Below are 23,942 nucleotides of genomic sequence, written 5' to 3'. Positions count from 1 at the left end.
ATGCTCTGAAAAATGTCATTCTTACCTTGCAGAGGTTGTCACCAGTGCAGCCTTGGGTGACATTGATCAGAGTTTGGTTGGTAAGAGAATTCAGTGGATTGGTGATGGGGAAGAATTCCAGCGGCTGGTTATTCACTCTTACATCTTGGATGCAGCCTTTGAAATACCTGCCATTTCTATCAGTTTCTTTGTTATCTGGTAGACCTCCAATGTAAAGAATATCCTTACTTTGGCTGGTTAGTAATGGAGTAGAAATAAAGCCTAGGTATTGAGTGGACTGGAACAATTCCATCTTGTTTGGTTCTATTTTTAATGTTATTAAGTAAAAATTTCCATCGTTCATGGACTGTTTCCCTAATAACTTCATGGAATTTAGAGCTAACATTGTGAGTTTGCCACCTTCCAAGTAGACTTTTACGTAGAGATAAGTACTGTTTCTCAAAGCCAGTAGCAATCCAGAAGATTTGCGTGTTCGGACAAACATTGATATATTCAAATTTTCATTCTGAGTAGCATCAACAGAAAAAGCAGCATAGCCTGAGGAGTCCTCAGATCCGAATCGGCCTGGAATGTACTCTTGAGGTTAGAGATATGGGAAAAGATTAAAAAAAAAGAGAGAAGGGAGAAAATAAAATAGGGCTAAATGACAAGGGAGCCAATGCAATGATCAAACAGCTAGTTCTGTTAATATTTACGTATGGAAGTAAGATGTGCTGGTATTTATGGGTGAATAAAGACTTGATTCAGCTGTAAATAGCTTCTATTTCAAAATTCCCGTTGGCTTCTATGGCTGTAGCATTAAGTCCCAGTACAGGACCAGATGTTATATTATTGTGCATATTTTTCCCCTTTATCATGCTTTGTGTAATGCTGTGTTTTCAAATGGTTAAACAAGGACAGATTTCTGCAGTTTCCTGGACTGATCCTCAGAAAGATCATTTGGAAAAGAACCTGGCTTCTTTGATGCTCTGGTGACCATGGAAGTCAATGTAATTCTGGAACTTTGTGATATTTTTTGCACTGATTCCAATTGAAAAAATAGCTGAAAGCTGTTCAGCAAACCCCTCTTGTGTAAAACTCGTGCCCTAAATAGGGCACCTATTTGGTGCTGCATGGGCTCCCCAGTTCTCTGACAGACTTTCTGTTGCTGGGGCTCAACACATGCTCATATACATCAACTTGTATACAGTTATGAATCCTGCTCAATCCTGAGAGTGCCCGTAATGCTATGGTGTCATGGGGGAAAAATGATCTAGGATCGAATAAGCCTTTTTCTTTTTTTTTTTTTTTTGCTTATCAATTAAAACGATTAAACAAAAACCATCTGTCTCTCTCCCTTACTCTTTATTTTCAGTAATGATTTTCAGACTTGTAAGGATACAAAATATGTAGCCCAAACCGTATTTTATTCTGATGAATCATCTCGTTAAAGCACAACAAAGTGTTTCTATTTTTATACTTTAAGTTTGGTGATCTTGTCCTCAATATTATAGACTTCCTGCCTAAACACTTTCAAGAGCTATTTTTAATATATCAAATTCATAGAAAGAATAAACCAAGTTTTTTTTTAAAATGCTCACACAGCCAACAAGTCAGTCCTCTTTTGTGCAGTAAAACTCCTAGAGCAAGACCTCATAGGCCAAGTTTCCGCCTGCAGCACTACTTTTTTTTATGACTGCATTAAAAAAACAATGAAAATAGGGGACTGACTGTGAAACCCCAACAGACCCTTAATAACCACACTGCACTACTACGTGGCACAGTAATATTATTTAGCAACAGGAATAAATCCCTTACTTGTTCCTAAAAACACAAATTTCGTTAATAGATTAAATTTGAAATATTTTAATTCTATGAATAAGATTACCTATATATCTACATCTGCTTGTTAAAACTCCGGTATTTAGAAACAAAAATTTGTTGAATTGGTTTTTTTTTTAGGTATTAAATCTCTTTAAGTTATATCTTCTCTGTAAGATGGTACTAGCAACTTAGACACTATTTCATGAGGGTAAAAAGAAATTTTTTGCTGGAATGAGGATTACACATTTGCAGTATTATTAGAAGGAAGCTTCAAAAAGGCATTTCATGTTTACAATTACTTTGTTACATTTCTCTCTATACATATATATCATCAATCTGATCTTCTGTTTGATGGAATGGCTAGCATCACCTTGGTCAATATTAACCTCTTGGGTCACAACATCTGGATGTTGATCAAAATGAGTCAACATCTGTTTGTTATTTTGTATATGTAGAGAAAATATTGCCTCTTGTCAATTAAATACTTGGCAGCAACTTTTCTTCAAAAAGACACTAGCATTTCTTATGTTATCCTTTACCGCAAGTCTCCCCCACTCTGCCTTTTAAGAAACCTGCCACAGTCTTTTAAATATGGCATATATCTAGAACCTATGTATCAAAATGGCATGGTGCCATGAGTTGCAAGGAATATTGTGGTCAGCAGGAAAAAAAAAAAGTAATGCATGCTTTCTAATCATTCTCAACAGTTCTAATGCCAATATAAGCCTCTCCTGGCCCTGACTGGTTTTAATTTTACTTCATATAAGGAGGCAAACATATTTACCAGATGTTGTCCTATACTCCAAAGTTGCTTTCCAAATCTTTGGATAAATTACTGCTAGACTTCAAAGAAGTCTGTTACAATTACCTCTCTGACTTTGTCATTTTGTAATAAAACCAAAAAGAAAAACTATTGAAAAATATTGATAACTATTAAGTATAGCATACAAAATGAAATTGTATTTAAACATTTTGAAATGTATTTCAAGCTACGGCTTTCTGCAGCAATGCATTCAATAAACCCTTGGGGCCAGTCATTCTGCTGATGTAAATCAATGTAGCGTCACTGGCAGCAGTGCAGCCACGCCAGTTTACACCAGTTTAGAATCTGTCCATTCCAATCTGACCACAGCTCTGGTGTTGCACTTCATTTTTTTCCAGTCCACTTGGCAAATATATGTTCATAAATATATGTATGTATGTATATGTGTATGTATGTATGTATTTCTTCCTCCCTAAACATTCCTATGATTCACCATGTGTGGATGGTTAGTAAGGGGGCAGAGAGGGAAGCAGGGGCAAGGGTGCTGCATCGAAGACTCAGTCCTGTACAATTTTCTAAAACGAAGCTGCTTTTTTGAAATCCCTAAAACTTTAGATGAGGAAGGATTGCAGAGTCTACCCCAAAGTGTTCCTGGGGGTGCTGTATTTACAGCTCCAGCAGGTTTCACACACCAGATGCAGTATAGCAGGGAGCTGGGCAGGGACCTCCTGTTGTCCTTCCACTTTGCCTCAGCCAGCGCTTGGAAAGATCATTTATAGCAGGGAAAGTGCTACAGGCATCTGCAGCTTTTGTATTCCTGCTTGTCACCACCAAAGAGGCTGTTTGCTGAGAGGTGTTCTCTTGTTCGCTGAGACACGGCCACGTTTCCCTCTGGTCACCAAGCAGCTCTCTGGTAAGGGCCGCCTTCATTAGCGGTTGTCCAGAGCTGCCTTGGGACCGGCTGAGAGATGAATGGGCCCTGTTTCCAGCCTATGAAGCCCTGCCTTCTCCTTGGGCTAATCAGATTAAGTTAATAGGTTAATCTCATTCATTTTTTAAAATTGGAATCTGCCTTTTTTTAACCTGCAGTACTTTTGCTTGCCTTTCATTGCCTTAAATGAGTTTCTTTATAAAAACCTAGAGAGCTTGAGGATAAAATTTTCAAAGAATGCTTTGAAAGTAAGACTTAAACTCCAAGTGACTTGGTTGCTTTCTAAATTTTACTCCGGGTGCATAACCTCCAGTGAACTACAGTTTTCCAGAGTTTATGGTGTGCTAAGAGCACTAAGAAGATTTTAAAACTGGATAAGTAGAATCCACCAGTTTAGCCTGACTTTTTTTGGTCAGGCTGAAAAGCAGCCTTGCTGGGAAAGTAACTAGCAAATAAGGAAGGCATGCTACTACTACCCTCTTGAACTTGACAGTTGACATTAAGCTCCAGAGATCTTAAGGGTCATGCCATTTCATCACCAGGTAAACAGGATTGTTTATGATCATGTTTTCAGCAACCACTTAAAACACAAATGCCAACGGCATTCCCTTACCTGTTGCGCAGCTTGGCCCCGTGTATGGCCGGTAGCAATCGCAGTGGTAGCTCAGCCAGAGGTTGGTACAGCGTCCCTTGTTCTGACAAGGGTGGGTTTCACACCAGTCCTTTTTAGTACATCCTGTCCTGACATTTAAAGATGATTCAGGTGATACATTCTCTGGAGTAATAACATTCAAGTCTATTTCGATGTCCTGAAGACAGCCTACAAATGAAGGTGCAGAATGTATATTATAGATGTTAAGTAGAGAGTTGCTGCTAATGTTCGCCACTGGTAAGCCGCCCAAAAACGTGCTCTGAAATGCAAGCATCACGTGATCATTATCTATTATAGCAGACGTTTTATTGAGACACGATTCTACACAAGAGCTGTCAAGCAAATTAAGAGTAACAGCTCTTGCCAAGGTTACCTCCACTGAATGCCATTCTCCATCACTGACATTATGTGAAATATGCAAAAGAGCCTGTGGCTGGTTATTGACTTGCACGGATAAGTGTAAGTAGCCATTCAGTAACTCCAGCTTTGCAAATGTATTTTTCTCCCCTCGGTAAAACAGAAAAGCTGTAGGTTGCACAGTTTGAAACCTCAGGTTTATACTACAGAAAAAATCTTTTTTAGGTGTCAGGGGATTCTTCAACAAAAGAAAACCATTTCCTTGAAAAGAAAATGTGGTTATGGTTTCACAGTGTATTCCAGTATACCCAGGCGAACATATGCAGCTGAATCCGTGTTGGCCATTTTTTAGATGTGGGATACATATTCCATTGTTTTGGCATTGCTGATCAGTACAGCCATGGAGAACTTCTGTACAGTTCCAGCCACCGTAATAAATCCCTTCTTTGTCTGTAGGTGGGCAATGGCAAGTGTAATTCCCAGGAAAATTCTCACAGATTCCACCATTTTGGCAAGGGTTCATGAAACATTCGTTGATGTCTTCATCACAGTGAGTACCTGAAGAATAGACAAAGAATTAGACATTCTGGATTAGATAACTAGAGCCCAAAATGACATTTTTAATAACATGTGTTTTATTAAGTTTCTTTAATTAGAGGGGAATATCTTGATAAATAGATGATTGACTCATAAGTCTAAAATATATTAAATATAAAAATACCTTTTACATGCCACGTTTTCTGGTGCAAATTATTATATAAACACCTTAGCAATAATCACATTCTGGAGAAAAGAACCAAACAAATTTACAGTTTTGATATGGATAATGTGATGAAATTGAGAAGAACATCACCTCCAAAAGATACGATCAAGTAATGGTTTCACACCTATTCTGTAGTAGAAATGTAGAATACTTTGAGAGGAGTATAGTCTGCTTCTCTTTCCTTCTTTTTCACATTCATTCAAACAGTAGAATTACAGACTAGTATTTCTGGTCCCATATGAAACACGTTGGAATAACAATGTTCAAGTGAGAGCTACAGGACTTATAAGTACCATCTGATATAGTGGGACAGACTGACAAGTAGGTGAACATCCCTGCAAAACGTATGCACAGCAAGTTGGCTATCTGAAGAATGACATTCAAGGAGTGAGCAGGGAGCTGCAGAATGTAACAATAAGAAATCTAAAGAGCTTAAACCTACATCCTATTGGCGGTCTGGGCAAGATGCAGTGAGATGCACCCTGACTATAACAGTTGTGACATTTCAGGGTTAGGTGCATAGTGCAGTTATTCACAAATGAACAACGGATCTCATTTTTTCCAAAAACAAGGCAACAGTGACTTCTGGTCCACCAGCCATAGCCTCGTACTGTGAGGAGAGTTCACTTGGGATGTGAAGATCTGAGAGAAGCTATTGGAAGGGTTTGAACCTGTATGTCCCAGAGGAATATTCCTGGTACCATGTATCTACAGTGGAACTTTCTTTACCTGTCCTATATACAAAATATAAAGGAAGATGAAAGGAATATTTTCTCTAACATTTCAGAGCTTGGTGATGAGAGCATTTCCGTAGAAGCTGAGCAATACAGACTCATATTTCCTTATAACTCTTGGCTTCTGGTATATTGGGTGAAAGGAGAGGTCCTCATCTCAGCTTCACTGTAATTTGATAGACGTGACCTAAGTATGTCTACTGGATCAGACTTCACAAAGAAAAACAAATCTGTTCCTCTTGTAAAGCTAATCTGTTTATCCCTCTACACTGTTGTTCATCTATAAAGTGGTAATTATAGTAACTTCTCCCTTGAGCAATCAAGTGACCGATACGTATGCAATGGATCAGGGAAAATCTGTTTCTTATCTCCCTTGGAAGCAGTCAAAATATCCAAATACTTTTTTGAAAACTCATGCTAAGTGCAAGTCCTACTATTTCCACTTCCCTTTATAGTTATTCTAGAGAAAAATAAGAAATATTTTGCAGTTAGTTTTCAAACTACTATCATCAGCACAAAGTAGTTAATAGACATAATTATGCCTGTCTCCAAAGCAAAACTGATGCCTGCAAATTAGGTAATGAGATATGCTGAGACTCACAGGGTTGCAGCTAGGTACGAGGCACCACACCTAGCTGTACTTACAAATTTGCATCAAGCTTTATTTTTACAGCAAAATGCAGCCATTTTTCACAGAATTACAGAGCAGCATTCAGCCACAATGAATTGCTTCCAATAGCAGTAGATAAGTGTAGTTACTCAGGCAATTCCTTGCCTGTCCACTTTATTCAATCACAGTCATAACTAGACTCATCTCAGAGAGTGTAAGTTACAGGAGAGCCAGGAGGGAACTGAGAATTGGTTGAGATTTGTTTGAAAGATTAGCCGGAGTGAAGTGGTCATAGCACATATATAAGAGGCTCCCTCCACAGCGATTCTCCTCACTCATCAGTCTTCAATTATATCATATAGTTTCCACTTGAAGCTTCAGATTATCAAACCCAGCTAGTGCTATCTCCCTGGCCTGGCAGTGGAGTTTTAGGGCAGCAGTCTCTCTCTGTTTTCCAGCCAGGCTCATATTTATTCCAACATGAGTTGTCTATGTGTACCTTAATGTGTAGTGGTATCTGACAGAAATATGACTCATTGGGACTGACTTTCTCAAAGTTAAGTGTGTTTCCCAAACCGTTACTGACTGGGGGCCAGAACAATGTCTGCTTTGCCCAGTTTGTGGCACTTTCTGTGTCTGCGACTTGTCCTGCTTTTGCTATTCTAGTATATGAAAAGTGAAGTTACCGTGAGCTGTTTCCTGTTTTGGTCAATGTTTTAGTACACCTCCTGCCTGATATTGCTCACTTTCCTGCTTTGACATAGAGAACGATATGTCCACAGGTCTTGTATACAACTCAGTCTTAATGTGATGCCTGTAGAAATGCAGGTCACTTTGGGTTTTTGTGTCAGAGAGAAAAATTTGTGCAGCCTAGGAGCAGTAGGATCAGGGATGTACTTAGCTTTGTCCCAGGGTTTCAGAGTGGTCAGAGCGTGCTTAAGGATTTATAGACTGGGAGCCCCTAAAAAACCTTTCATAGGGAAAATCAGCATAGTGAATGGCTAAATACTTGGTTGTTGCATTTTCAGTAATGTGTAACAACTCTGCGTATATTAGTTTATTATCCCAGGGCACCTGTGAGGCATCATGTTTGCCTTGTAGCTTGTGGTCTGAGTCACACCTTGCAATAGTGACTTGTCTCTGGAAAGGATGAAACAGATGCATAAACTGAACCCGACTTTACAATAATGTTTAGTGTCTGTGTTGCTCTACTTCATCAAATTAGACATAAAATTAATGAAATTGTTTAATGAGAATGCTAAACTTCTTTGGAAATCATATATGTTTCTAACTTTAAATTTAGGTAACACATTTGATAACAAAAGCATCAATGTCTAACAAAGAAATAAAATTAGTTTTATGAGGAGGTACACATGTTATTGTTAGTGTATTCCTTGCCTATAGAAAATGAATAGCATCAGTTACCAAATGCAAAGTTACTATCATAAAGCCACTTAAATATGTGTAATTTCATAAGTATTTCATTGTCTGAATACAATGCTTATTTTTTAAGTAATGATGTTAATAATATATTGCAAAATAATTCTTTTGTGGGGTTGTGTGTATATATACACACCCAGGTATACACTTGCATTTATATGACTACTATTTCATCATAAAATTAGCACAAACATAAATATAGGTCACACCAAAAGACAAATAATGTCATTTTTTCATATCAAGAATAAATCAGCTGTTCTTACAAGCAGTGTTGATATTGCTTGTTATCTGCCAATTGCTATACAAGCAAAGACCACTGTCACTCAAGATAAAAGCACTCTAGATAAAAGGATTAGTCAACATTTATAGAACTGTATAAGCAGTTCAAATAGCTCAGGTTCGAGGAGAAGTTTACCATGTAAAAAAAGTATTCTCAAAAGATGTAAGACATACCAAAAGCAAGTGCAAAGGAAACTATTATTTTCTTTTCAGTGGTTACATGCATAACCTCAGCTAAACATATTTTTGTTTTTAAAGTAAAAAGTAAAGTAAAATCATTTAGCATTTTTTCTTCCGAATATATTACACACTTATCTAAAATTTCAGATAATGTGAATTTTTTATCATATTTTGATAGATAATGTTTACTTTTTACTCCTGTGAAGTTTTATTCAAAACAGAGATGAAACAGCTCCTTTGACTCAGTTTGATAATACCACTCATATCTGTCTCCTTGTTTCACTTACAGATTATTACTAGAGGGTAGCTATTTTCTAACTGTTAACCTCTTAATTAAACTATTTGTTTCAAATTCAGCAGCAAAGGTTTCTTGCAGAAGCAGGATGACAAAAGCAATTATTCAAGGATAATTCTGCTGAATGCCAATAATTTTCATTTTGATGAAACAACTATAAAAGTATTATCCAGGTTACACTTTTGATACACACCTTTGGTTAGAAATCTGTTTACAGCCTCCTGCTTTTCCAGTTCCTTGACACTGTATAAATATCAAGCAAGTACAAGCAAGCAGTCTGGATAGATACTACACATTCAATACAGTCTAAGTGCACATATAATTTCACAAAAAGAAAATATTTACCTGTAAACATTGTCATTAAAATGATGTAAGCCTGTATCCTAGTTGCAACCATCTTTTTCCTTAGGAAAAGGATGGTTTAGTACTTAAGCAGTCCACAAAGTAAGTTTCTGTAAGAGTCAAAACACTTAGTACAAAGGCTTCCTTTCCAGGGTTAGCGTGCTCCACTTCTGTACCTGCTGATGTAGTCTGACAGTGTATTTTGCCCAAGCCAGATCAAGAAGGCTTAAAGTAAGACTCATTAAACTGCTTGCGCAATAGATATGTATTCTACTTAAATTCTTTTTCAGCATGTTCTGTTCAAGTGTGCTCATACTAAACTTTGATTATGTTTCACAGAAAGGTAAAGTTTTAGGATCTGTTCAAAATTGCATTGTCATTTTTTGTTGTTTTACAAGGTGGTGTTTTTTTAAGACCGTATTTTCAAGAGGTTGGTTAACCCTGATCAACTCTTTCACGGATCCTGTCATTCAGAGAAACTGTACATCTCAATAAGCAGACAGGAAAGACCTAAAATTGCACCTCATTATTTTATAAAGTATTTTTGTTCCATTGGCTCTCATGGTACTACTTACCAGAAATTCATGCCCGTAGATTTTTGAGTGTGCTAAAGACAGGAAAAAAATAATTTACTAAAACATTTTCTTTCTTTAGCTCTTGAACAAGACATTTTGATTTTGACCTAATTTAATGAGATCAAAATGGAGTTCAGGAGATTGAAGTACTTATTTTCATAATAATTTAAGCAGTAGACTTTTTTTCCTTTTCTTTATACTTTATTTACATGATGAATTGCTTAAAATATTGCTCGAGCAACATCTCTTTGTGTAATTAGTGAAATAATTATAAAGCAAGAGAGTCTTTCCCTGGGTTGTTATTTGTACCATCCATATGGCAAACTGGATTCAGATCTTTGTTTTGGCAGTTTCCCATTTTAAAACTTCAACAGTGGATCCTGAAGTCTCTCTCAGCTTATCCCCAAGAAAATGTTGATTTTTGGCAAACATGTTTTTCAATTTCTTCTTCTCCCTCAACTCATTTATTCATTAATTAGGAAATTCCTGGCCTTGTGTCAAATTTGTTTCTGGGTTAACCAAAACTCTCTTACGCAGGTTACAATTTTGGATTCATTTAAGCTACAGTTCACAGCTGCTTTTATGGTGATGTTCAGAAAACTGCTTCTCCTTCCAGCCTACCTGATACAGACATTAAGTGATTTTTCCTACAATAAATTAAAATACCACGAGGTGAGAATGTCATCCAAACTCTTTGAAAGGTAAGTAAGGAAGCTTTAAACAAAATAATGTTCACGTTTATAAGTTAGTATGCATGCACTATATTAGTAGCATTTATCAGATGTCTCGTGCTACAGCTTGAAGTTTAATATGCATTTTTATTTTGACAATAGCAAGAAAAAGTTGGGGGTTCTTCGTAATTGTTAGTCCTTTTGCAATATGACCCTGATAAATGTTCTGAGGTAAGATTATGAACATACACGCTGTCAACAAGTTGGGATAGGCATACACTATTACAGCTCAGTGAAAACACAGAGCTGATGACACTCCAAGACAGAGGAACTTCATATCAGGATATTTAGCAAATTGCCTGAAGCCATGTCAGAACTGCTAGTAGGTGTTTTGAACAAACCTGTCATGAACAAGTGGGTTACAGAAGGTGGTAGTTACTCTAATTACAGTAAGTAATATTGTCTTTAATAACGTTTTCATATACAAACCAAGGAAAAAAATCTACATGAAACCACCATAAAATGGGTATAAAACTTGTGTAACCCTGTCCAGAAAGTAATTGTCAGAGGTTCCCTGTCAAAGAGGGACACTCTACTGAGTATGGTTTGAGATTGTCCTGGGTTTGCTCTGATCGATATTTTCATAAAAGATGTGGATGATGGTATAGAAAATTTGCTTATTAAGTTGTCTGATAAAGCAGGGTTAAGTGAAACTTTTGAGTATGTTAGAGACAAAATTACCTTCATAGGTGAACATAAGAAATGGTCTAAAAAAGGTTGGATTCCATTCTGGAAGGATTCATTCAGTTTCTATAGTCTTAGACCAGAATAACTAGCAATCAGGTGGAGCAATAGTTCCAGTTTACAAAGCCTTGGTCACGCCTTAGTGGGAATAGAGACCACTTTTAGTTCAGCACTGCAAGGAAGATTTGGATCAATTGGGAAGAATTCAGAGGAGAACAATGAGAATGATCACAGGTCTAGAAAATATGGCTTCTGAGAAGAGGCTAAAAAAGTACGTCTGTTCAGTTGAAAGACAGACAGAGGAAATGGGACATGGTAACAGTCTTTCAGTACAAAAAAGGGAGCACACTGTTCCCTGAGACCATAATAAACAAGTGAAGAAGTCATGGGTTTGAACTGCACAAAGGAAGATCCAAGTCACACTGTAGGAAAATATTATTTCTAATGATAATAAGGCAACAAAGCCTTGGCATAAGACATCCAGTGGGAGCCATAAGGTCTATTTTGGATCCTTAAGAATAGGTTTGAGACAAAAGTGCTGTATGACACAAGTTGGCTGATCCTATCTTTGACATAGATAGCCCAAATGATACCTGCATGTCTGTCCCTTCCAATCATATTTTTTCCATGTTTCTATGACTTCCTTGAATAAAATAATTCCCAGCAACTGAGCTGTAGATGTATCAAACTACACATGCACATATATGTATCTATACACATATAGGTATAAAATGCAAGTGGGAGTAAACCTTGTAGAAACTCAGATTGTAACATACCATTTAGCTTTATGGAAGACGAAGACAAAGAATTTGCAATAACACTTCCTCCACCTATATTTTACAGTTTTGGAAATGTCTGTTACAAAATCCTACCTCAGGCAGAAACAACGTTTTTCAAGGGACTCATTAATCCTGAGGCCAGCGGAAAGATCTGGCAGAGCATATATTCTTCAGGGCTCCAGGTCTTAGCAGACAATCATGAAAATTCTAACTTTGCCACATCTGTGCTGATAATTGCAAAGAGATAATTACTCTTTGCTGGAAGGAGGAAATGCACGTTCATGAGTGAGTAAGCGCAAGGAAATAAATTGACCATCTCTATGTCATTGTAATTAAAACTCATGCTTCTGGGCATAAATCAGTTGTCATGGAGGTCAGGAAGGAGGTTTTACTCTTATGTACATCAGTGTAGAGCAAGTGAGGGGTATTTAAATGGATTTTTTTTCTCATATTTTTTCTTCAGTAAAGAACTGGCTTATATTGGATATTGAACTTCATGTGACCGATCTACTATGGCAATTTTTGTTGCTGTCTTAGCACGAAACGCTCATGTAAAATGAAGGACAGAACACAGGGCAGAGCTGGAGCACATGGAAAATTGGATACTTTAAAATAGCAGGATAATAAGCATTTGCTAACATTGGGCTAATTTGCACATGAAACCTTTCACTGAGAACTCTAATTTTGTAAAGTTGTAAGACCTTGTTAGTTATTCCTTTATTGCAGACAAATTCACCATTCTGCTATTTTTCCTTTTGCCATTTCAAATGTACATACAAAGTTAATACTGGCTAGGAAAAAAAATTAAAGTAGAAATAGAGTTGAATGATTTGGCTTAATCATTAAATATGTCACTCTAGCTGAGGGATATGGAATTCATAACGTGCTACATTCAGAATGGCATGCTGTAACTCAATCTTTTTAAATGTTGCTGGCCTGAAGCTTCATAGACTAGTTTGAATTTTCAGTAAAAATGGATTTTTTTAAAGTAGTTAAAAACCCCCAGTCCCTTAATCTCTTCAATCATTAAATGTTTTCTGAGAGAAAAAGTACTTGGAAATGTTTTTCCACTTGTTTCACATGTTTTGTCACACCTAAAATAGTTTTCATTTGGAAAAAAAAAAAAAAAAGGAAAATCATGTACATGCTGTAGGTGATTAGTTGTTTAGTGAGATCTGGTGTGTTTATTTTATTTTATAAATATTGGAAACAGCCGACCGAGTTAAGCATTGGCTTCAGCTTCTGGGTAGATCAGCCAGCCTTTTTCACGAGCCTGCTCTGCAGACCGTGAGTGCTCCTTAGGCGAAGTTGTGTGAGTGGCGCAGCCAGAGGTCAGACACATATAGCCTGTGAATGGCAAGGGGCCATGTCCTAGAAGGGCAGCATGGCAAAACTGTTGCTTGTAGCCTACACCTTCATCCCATATTTCGATTAACACAGCCAGCCATGTGGATCCAATTGTAGGATTAGGGTCTGAATCTGGAGCAAAGAAAAACTTGGTGAAGAAATATGTCCCTGCATGGCACTCATTTTCCTTTCATTTCCCTACTTCTAGAGTCAGCTTTATATATAGGTAAAAGAGGCAGCTGCTGTTGCATTTGACTGATGGAGGTAAAAAAGAAAATCAAACAGTGGCAGCCCAGCTTTCCCAGGCAGCATCCTTCTTGAGCGTGTTTTCTGGCTGCACAAATGTGTCTGCAGCTATGGCCACATCGTTGATACCAACTAGGAAGGGTCGATGAGAGGAGGGAGACCACAATTACACTGTGTGACAGGTTAAAGTTATTTATGAAGGATACCAAAGAAGAGAAAATAGCAGGTAAGAAGTTGGAGATTAAACAGATGAAAAATGTGAATGGGAAAGAGGAAATAGAAATACAGGAATCAATGGTACCCCCAAAGATACTTGTGTTGGCATTTGAGACAGCATTCTTTTTAGACACACAGGCATTTATGGTAGTGAGAGGAGCGAGTGTGTATGTGTATGACCATTAATCTATATAGGAAATGTGAGGCATGCTTAGAAAGACTGCAGATCAGAGGTAAGGGCTACAAAGAGGTCTGAGCTAAAATTGAGAGTGGAGAAAGAAGGCCACAGGAGCAATACCAAAGACAAAAAAACTGAAAAAAAAATTTTAAAAAGCAGTCATAGATTTTTACTAATGTGCAATTAGTCATGTGCACTGTAATGGAGAAGTCAATTCACAAAATGCAGAGAATTAAGATAGAATCATAGAAAAATTTAGATTGAAAGGGACTTTTGAAGGTTATAATCTGGTCCAATGCTCCACTCAAAGGGTGAGAGAAGAAACTGGAATAGTGGGTTTCAGAGAATTTGATTAGTTTATACCTGATTATGGACGAGATATTGGATTACGGGAGGCAAAGAAAGATATTTGGTGGTGTTTCCAATATGTTCTTTAAGTTATAAAAAGATTATATATAATTCAGAAATTTTTCATGTTTCACCTTTTAGAAAACTGTGGTAAGGCTGTCAAATTCAAAGCATTAATGATCTGATTTGCATTTTTTGTAGATTTATGAGCTTGTACATACTTCAGTTCAAATGCACACACATCATCTGTATCTCGAGAGAGATCTTAAAACAACCAATACCTTTGAGTTGTTTAATTAGATCATACAAGGTCATGTTTCATTGACTTGAAAATCTGTTTGGAGCATATGATTCACTTCGGAATTGGAAAACAAATTAATTTTCAGCCCTACAAACACTTAAGGGTTTTAAAAGAGTGCTTGCTGTTGATGCACACATCCATTGAGAAATGTATGCTGTGTCTAGTCTCCCCTAAAAGGGATTTTCTACCTTGTGTCTTGTTGGCTGCTTCCTATGTGTTTTAACTGAGTTAGGCAAGCCAGCCACTGTGCTGTCTAGTGTGAAACAGCTTCTGCCCTGGAAACTGTGCTTTGAAAAATTTCAGTCATTTACAAGATGTTCTCATTTTGTTAAAACCAATGTGAATCTCCGCAACATACAAAAGTGACTGTATTTGCACAACTTCATTGTCAGTCCATATTGAAACAAACTGAAAAATCCGGTAAGCTAGAAAATCATGGTTTTAATAAGGCCTATAGAGCTTAACTGAGAATGTAGACCTGAGAATAGAAAAATATAAAATATGAATGTGTGAACATGCATAACATGTTTATACAGTGTGTATTCTGAGTTGCGCATAGCATAGTTGTATAAATAGTGTGAATATGATCTGTATTTATGCTGTGTATAATTACACTTTTCTATTCCTACAGTATATATTTCTACGTAATGTATTATCACTTTAAATACAGAAAAGCAAGTCTTTTACCCTGAACTATCCACTTCTACAATTTTTTTGTAAGGCAAGCATACATCTACCTGATGTATGTTTTTTTCCTGTGTAAATAGCAGTGTCTTGCTATAGAGCAGATGTAGATGCAGAAGACCTTAGACTTTGGACTGTGATATTTCATTCCAGTTCTGTATCAATGGGAATGACAGAAGATCACACCTCTCTTCACTTCAGCAGCTGTGTTAATTTCTCCCATTCCCTGTGATGTTAGTTTTTTTGCAGTGTGAAAACTCATCTAAATGATGGCTTTGTTTATCCAAGGTTTCATGTGCTTAACACATCTTGAAGCTGGGAAGTGTAAGACCCAAACTAGCTTCATTTCTGCTGGGTCACATAACAATCCCAATGGCACTGGCATAGCATGGACTTGAGCTGAGATTGTGTGTGCTCGCCATGGACTACTGACTGTCTTATTGAGGGATTTCCTGGGTCATACTATGGGTATGTGGTTAAATCTAGTTTTTCTATGTCTTTATGTGCTACAGTTAACTTCTGTAGCTGTTCAGACATGTTCACAGCACACCATTTAAATAGTTTTCTTTATTTGTTACTATAGGTAGTGATTTACCATGATGTTCTGGGCTCATGAACAGGCCTAATAACAGATTCTGAAGGCTCTTTGTTATGAAAAAATAGTGCCCATAGGACAGTGACTACAGCCATAATTGTATTGATCATTATGATTCTCTGTAATAGTGTCATGTTGTTAACACAGCCAGACTCAAAGAATTACAGCTGTGGGAGAGCAATCTGAATCAGATCCACTAAATCTATTCTAGCAGTTAATTATCAGCATAAATTAGCTGTCTATACTAGGTCTTTTTTTCTTCTCTCTGAAACTGTTTATTGAGAGTGCAAAGTTCATTGTCAGCCAGGGAAAGAGTGTGCTTTCCTTAATCTGGTTCTCCCTATACAATCAGCAGAAGTCCTTTTCTAAGTTAATTCAAATACCTTTTTAAAAGCTATCAGCACCCAGGTGATCAGTAAAAGGCTAGCTTAACTTCTTTGCAGTTCTAATTTGTACCTGAAAAAAACAGTCTGGATACCTAAAAAGAAGCGGTTTGTGCCTTACTATAGTCACCTCAGAGTTTATTTCAAACAGTGCAAATAAGCAGACATAAAAATACTAGAATTTATCACTTGTTCCTCCTATTAAGCAAACACTGAATAATTAAGAGCTAGATGCTACAGGGAACAATTCATCTAAGAGCTTTTATGTAGTATATCACATAAAATTAATTTTGATGCTCATTTTACCAGCTTGTTTTTATTACTCAGTGTCCAAATATACTCTTTAAGTTCTTGAGAAGACCTTAGACCTGGGACTCATCAGTGGTAATTAATTGCCAGCAAACTATAAAACTCCCGAGTCCAATCCAACAAAAGCATTAAAGTGATTTTTTAATTTATTAACAATTAAAATTGAAATTGTATATATGTATACATATGTGTATACAAAATTGGGAACAGTTCTTTATCACCAGAGAGTTGTGCTGCCTTTTAGAAGGACCTCAACAGGGCTGGAGAAATAAGCAATCTTCAGGAACCTCATGAAGTTCTGCAAAGGGATTTGCAAATTCCTGCACCTGGGGACAAATAACCCATCCACCAGTACCTCTGGGGGCCAGCTGGCTGGAAAGCAGCTTTGCCCTGCTGGTGAACAAGTTGGACATGAGCCAGCAGTGTGCCCTTGCAGCAAAGAGGTTCAGCAGCCTCCTGGGCTGTATTAGGAAGCGTGTTGCCAGCAGGTCAAGGGAGGTGACTCTTCACCTCTACTCAGCACTGCTGAGACCACATCAAGTCCAGGTATGGGATCCCCTGCTACAAGAAAGAAGGGGTTGTACTGGAGCCGGTCCAGCAAAGGGTTGTGAAAGTGATTAAGGGATTGGAAAATCTGTCATGAGGAGAGGCTGAGAGAGCTGGGGTTGCTCAGAAGTTGAAATGAAAATAAATTTTAAAGGCAGGAGATAGCATTTCAAAGAAAAAACCCCACATTTAAACTTCTTCCCAATCCACCTGTTCCTCCCCCTTGAAGAACTCTATATTGGCTGATCTGGTGAATATGATTGCTCTCATGCATGCAATTCTTAAGACCTGATCACATAAGTGTGAGGCTCAGCTGTACAGGTATCCTTTTAAATTTAAAATGCTGTATGTTGTTAAATAATCCTTTATAACAGGGGCAAGTGGGAAATGTGAGACATACTTGTACTGTAGAAATCAAGAATATTTGGATTCTTTACTCAGTTCCTCCTGGATATAGGCTTGGCAGCATTAATTCAGGAAGGTTTAGAAGATTATGTGTACATGACAGCCCTGAGGATTTCCATCATTGTGATTTTCCTTCCAATTCTTTTTTTTTTTGAAGAGCATAATGACCTATGACAACTAAGCTTTATTCTCTGTGGAGTCTGACATTGCTTCTGTTTAATGGATCAGACAGTTTGTGATACATCAGTACAAGACACTTTCTTCCCCACGTCAACCTAGGGTACCTCTTCAATATTTCCCATCTGTGCTGACCTGTGTGATCAAGAGGTCATGTCCTGAAGTCAAACCCAGAATCGAAACACTCACTTCTACCACAGGCCAGACTATTAATGTAACGCATTTAATTTACATCAAGTTGGAACTTGACATTCAATTTCTCAGTCCAGAAGCAATTATTTTTAAAGGAACATGCCAACAATATTGCTTGGCTTAGAATAGTAAAGTTCAAAAGGGTAAAGAACATTTCACACCATAAATAAAGAATTGATTATACTTGAAAACAAAGTTTGTAATTACTACTGACGTTTCTGAGCCTAGATGAGGTGCCTTTTATGCTTTAAAAACTGATGTCATTTATGCCCACCAGCATTATAGGAACCTTATGTAAGGGTCTGAACTAGTCCTCTGCTGGTATTTTAAGGATCAAAAGGAAAACATGAATATTTTGCAAAATGCTTGGGTCAAACATATTTTTTGTCAAGCGAGGGTGAAAAATTCATTGTGCTTAGCCTTCAGCAGGACAGGAATTCCTCTGTCTCCTTTCACCCCAATAGCTCCATCAGCAGGGCCACTGGCATAATCATCAAAACCCAACACTTTGGGATGGAAAATTACATGACTCTTCTTGTGTGAAAGCCAAGCCTCCAAAGTGCTAACAGATTTTAACTAGGAATAGTCCTGATCTGAGTCATCAAATTACTCTTCTGTACTTAAAACCATAGTGTTTGTTTTTCCCATAGCCCTTACAGCTCTGAGTGGACTTTGCATGACTAGCTGAAGACCAATATCCCCTGAACTCTACGTGGAAGATGCTGCTAATCAAACTCTGTAGTGAAAAAGCTAAAAACTGATGTTAAGAATTTGTACTAATAAACGACGTTCATCACACAGTCTTTGAGAAACAGCATCTTCCAGATGACTGCGTTGAAATATCAGCTAAAACCAGATTTTGCTAATGTGTAGCAGATGCTACACATACGCGGTATTTCATGCTCCCTCTACTGGCTGACAGGTACAGGAGTACAGGGAACTTCATGCTCAAACAGCTCTTAGTTCTCTCAGAGGTCTCCTGGTACTAAAATGCTGATGCTACTTCAAACAAATTGCATGTTTTCACGTATTAGGGCAGCTTATATTTTGGGGGGTGGTAATGCAGATAGTGGTTTACCAAGTAAAGCCCTTTACCAAGGAGGAATGAAAATGCCATTTCACTGCTTGTCAGTTATTTGGGGATGTTTATATGTGAGAAGTGGTATTTCAAAGGCCTGTAAAAATCTGTAAGCACGAAAATAGAGTAGCTAAACTATACAAAAACTGTAATGTCTACAAGAACAAATTAATGAATGGAATTATACCATTTATATTTGATGCCATAGTGAGATAACAGCAGCCTGCATACTTTAATGTTAACTACCCATGCATCTTGACTTTTTATCTGAATATGGGTCAATATTCCTTGCAAAACAAATATATACAGGTTTGGCATGCAAACATTACACATTTCCCACTGTCAGAGGCCGTGCAATTAAAATAATTAATTAGTAATGTAGACCAACATAAACTCTGCTTATTAACAAGCATACACATGGCATGCTGCAAATCCTGCAGAAAGGAACAGAGACAAATCTTTCATTCTTACCACAAAACAATTCAGATGGAAAAATGTGCACTTCAAGATAGAAAAGATGAAAGTTGTGGACCTTTTTAATTAGTGACAAAAGAAAGGCTTTCTATAAGCAGAGCAATAAAGTACTCTGAAGCAGCTATTATGTATGTGTTTACATATATATGTATACATATGTGTGTGTACTAGCACATACGTGCGTGTGTACACACATCTATACATACCTGCATATGGTTCAGGACTACTTGCCCGTGTGCTATTTCTGGCTGAAGTTCTCCAGCTTCTTCAATGTCACTCCTGAGTTCCTCCGTTATGGGGGCACAGGAGGAAGAGAAGTAATGTCTATTAAATGTTTGGTTGCATGATTTAGTGTATTTCCAATAAATTGGATTTTAACGGGGTTCACAATGGTGAGATTATTAAGACTGTTTTTGAAATCATCCATTGGGTAAAACATTGAACTATTAAATTGGGTCATTTTGTTTATCGCTTGACATCTGACCTTAAATATTCCATAAATTAGAATGTATTGAGGAAGTAAAATATATTAGCCCCATAGTACAAGTCTTCTCTTTACTGTCTGCTTGTTAAGCACTTTCTCCAGATTAGTGATAACTGTACAATGTGTAGATTTAAAGAAAGTTTATTTCTGTTTGGGGAAAAGTTGTGCACCTGCTTGACTTTGCAATTTGACTGTAGTTCGACCAGAACGATATAGGCTTATACAATGCTAAAAAGCATATGCTGTAAAGTAGCTCCTGAGATGGACAATCAGATTCTTAAGAAGATGAGCAAAGTTCCGCTGACAGTTTTGTATGTTCAATACCTTTGATTTCACCAAGGTTTGTGTGTGGTTATCACTTAGACCACACTTTAAACTCTGCTTCCTAGTGGTTGTCTTTGCCATTGGATGTATGCATATATGCAAGAAACACCTTACATAAGTGCAAGGAAATATATAGGATCATCTGTAATGCTGGGGTGTGCTAGACATGTAGAACTAGCATTAGGATGTGTATCAGGAGATACACAGCACTTTCTGTTTATATTAGGGAAATGAAGATTACTGTTTTTTTAACAACAGGAAGAGCAGGGCAAAGTGAGTCCTATGTTCAGTTCCAGGCTGCGTAACACACCGCTGGGCTGGGGCAAAGCAAGCAAGAAATGAAAAGGTCAGAGAGATTGTTCAATAGGGAAAGACCGAACCGAGCAGGTTCATAAGCTTAGCCAAGAGGTGCAAAACTGGATCGTAGGAGACTATAAATTTCTGGCGTATGCCCATTAAAAAAGCTAGGAAAGGTTTATTCACAGTATTAAGAAAGAAATCAAAAAGCTAAGTAGGCAGAACCTGAAGAAAGCCCCAGCAGGAAAATTCTTACTGGATATTTAGACTAGTTTTAACGAGTCAATCACATCATGAAATGACCCGCCAGGAATGAATGTCAAGAAAATAATAAGTGCTTGAAAAGCATTATTCCTGCTGCCAAATAATATACAATTGTCTTTTTCTTTTTTTTAAAGCGTTTTCTGTCAGGTATTGGACTTACTTAGAGATTCCTTAAATCTAAGGACACTACCTATCTGTGTGTTGCAAGATCTGGGAGCTTATGGATGAAAAAGCCATTCATCCCCTCCTCCTTCCCTTCAAGGAAAAAAGCTTTTCATGCTAAGAAGTGTTTATGTGCAACACTGTCTAACACAGAGAGATGTGCCAGATTCAAAATATCCACTGCTTGCAGGCTCTGTCAATCATGTTGGACTACATTATACAACTTAACATATCGGTGTAACTAGAGAAAATAGATCATAGTAACAATGGGTCAGTTGGGAAATTTTAAAGCATAAAACTCTACATTTTCTCAAATTAATCTTGGTAGATGCTTCCTAGTGTTTTAATTTCATATGTTTCTAACTCAAAAAAAACCCCCAAACATCTTGACATTTAAGCATTCTTTCGGTGCTGAATAATGCAGAAGTGGTGGCTGCAATCTCTTTGCATTTCCAGTGCAACTTGCACCAAGAAGAGGAGAGGTATTTCTCATGTAATACATATCTCTCATGAAAAAACATACAGAGGTGTATCAGGACCCTAAACATAATTCTCAGAGTTGCAAGCAAATTATCAGGTCTGGGAACTAATTCTGTAAAGCATTGTCATGAAAAGTTCAAGGGCTTCTTTCTTAATTATCATGGTTCAGCTTTCACAAAATTTTGACACCCACCATCATTACCAGTAAAAATACTCTTGTGTCAAAAGGTTCCCTTGTACAATAGGAATAATAGGGACAAGCTGAAGTTTTCAATAAAGGTTAATTTTATTTCATTAAAAGGATTCCTCTGTATAGTTAGCGCACATGCTAAGTTCATCTTTTGTACCTAGGATTTGAAAATATTTCAGTCTCTACTTGGAGCACATTAAATGTGATGACTGGATCTGATAATGATGTACAAATTCACCCTCCAGGTGTTGTTGCAAGACTCCACTGTTCATAAGGTAATATCATACCTTATTATCATATTGGACCTTAGTGGTTTTTTTGTTTTTCTGAAGTGGGGATAATACTTATGCACTTCGCAGTAATGATATATGACTGAATTTGCTTGCATTCATGAAATGTTCAGATTTTAGAGAGCAACATCCAAGCTACAGAATACTGTGGTAAATACAGAAAGATTATCCCGTGGTATCAATATAACTTAGGGATACCTGCTGCTGTTTTCTGAAGTGTCTCCCACTAAATTGCAATTCTTTAATCCATGACAAACACTAGGTAACCATTACAACAAGAGTTAATGCATTTAAACAATCACTCTCACAGTCCGCTGCCATGCAGGGGGGCAAGTTAAGTCATAAGAATATTAATTTTTGCTAAAAATGCTATTAGGCTTTCACAAAGTATCTCAAGACACAGGCTGTTAAGGAAAGAGTTGCTATGAATAACACAAGTCAGTCTTAGCTGCTGTGGTGATTTATATGGCTGAAGAATGTAAAAATTACACTTTCTTGCACTAAATGGTATTTCTTACAGTTGTTGAAGAGGAACACTACCTGCAGTAGAAATGAAATAGAAATGTCCCATGAGTTCTGTAATGGAAACTGATAAAGGAATAGCAAATTCATAAATTCCTCCAGATACAGGCTAATTTCAGTGCTATCATCAATGTTTTGAGGTATGCTTCCTCCGTATGGATTGATGGTTCCTTTATGTTGGGTTGATGGTTGGACTTAATGATCTTAGACGTCTTTTCCAACCTTTATGATTCTATGGCCTTTATGTTACAGAGTGTGTGAATTGTGAGTGCAACCTCAGCTTTCCTTCTAGAGGACTATCCAGAGACAGACTAATTAGACTAACCTAACAATGAGTTTGGTCTGTGAGCTAAGCATGTGAAATGTGATTAGTGCTTATTGCAAAGAAAACAGTTTGATCAATAGTGAATAAAAAGACAAGCATTCTTGGAGCCTGAATCCATTTGCAAACCTGTCTGCCTCTTCCCCTGGAGTAGTCCATAGGCCAGGGCTATAGAACACACTGTCATTCAAAGAGAATATCCTGACCAGTTCCAAAAATTAAGAAAAAGAGAAGGAAGAAGTCCATGACAAAAGTTGAGGAGGAGGGGAAAACTGAGAAGGAACCAATTCTGATGACAATGTGAACAACTGCTTACCAGGATGCTACTGATTGAAGAAATGTTAACTAGTATTAGAGGATAGGATCATTAAAAGCCTATCCAAAGGTTCTTTCAAGATCAGAGGCTTTAGTAGAGATGGAAAATGTACTTTAAAGTGCTAATTTTCTTTTTTTGTGTAGGGTTTTTACAGGCAGCAAGTGCCTGCCAGGGCCTGAGGGCATCTTGTGTTGATACAGCCCTTGCCTACACTGGTCTTGTAATGCCAGAGCAGCTAGAGACTGGCTGGGAGCAGTGAAAGAAGGTCCTTCCCCTCCTTACACCCTGTGCTTTTGAACACAGGAATACATGGCGATCACAGAGTCTGGAACGGAGATAGGGCAACACTGTAGAAATATCTCTAGGAAAGCAGTAACTTCTTTCCCATGCTCAGAAAGTAGTGATGCTTTTTGATGTTTTGCTGCACAATTGCCCAGCACCACAAAATCGATTTTGTGAGGGAACTTTTCACAGCAGTCTAACAGTGTAAAAGGGATCCTGTGCTGATTGGAAATTGAATTTAGGTGGAAAAGATGTATGCTTGCATCCCCATTACTGCCTCTCTGCAGTTCCAGAATGGTAAGAAGCCCTAATTCTGTTTTTCGGTGATTCACATGTGAAGTACTTGTATTAGGGGAATTTCTCTTTAAACCAGCTGGCCTTGAATGGGTGCTTGATAGTAGCAGCATTTTCCTTCTTGAACCTTTGCTTGTATGGGAATAATAATTAGCTAACAGTACCTCCAGACCTGTTAATTTTGAACTTGAGTGCTTGCCTTGCCTGTGGGAGAAACCTGAGTGCCACTGAAAACATGAAAAGTGCCCTTGACACCTTCTTAATTTAAAAATTGTCTTTTCTCTTTGTGTCTCCTCCTTTTTTGTCCTCATTCTTTCC

General features: G+C 37.5%; 1 protein-coding gene across 1 annotated transcript in view; it reads right to left on the bottom strand.

Moving 5' to 3' along the window:
* CRB1 (crumbs cell polarity complex component 1) overlaps positions 1 to 23,942 on the bottom strand; it is a gene marked incomplete at both ends in the record, with an annotated part of 106,657 nt that overhangs the window by 33,963 nt on the left and 48,752 nt on the right. Inside the window, 2 exons of the mRNA XM_082003286.1 lie at positions 26 to 576; positions 4,111 to 5,064. Coding sequence (XP_081859412.1) covers positions 26 to 576; positions 4,111 to 5,064 — 1,505 coding nt within the window. The remainder of the gene's footprint in view (positions 1 to 25; positions 577 to 4,110; positions 5,065 to 23,942) is intronic.

This window comes from Phaethon aethereus (assembly GCF_964289735.1).
Source record: "Phaethon aethereus genome assembly, chromosome: 8".
In the NCBI taxonomy this organism is placed as follows: Eukaryota; Metazoa; Chordata; class Aves; order Phaethontiformes; family Phaethontidae; genus Phaethon; species Phaethon aethereus.
The sequence above is the reverse complement of the archived record's forward strand: the minus strand, read 5'-3'. Positions and strand labels throughout refer to the sequence as shown.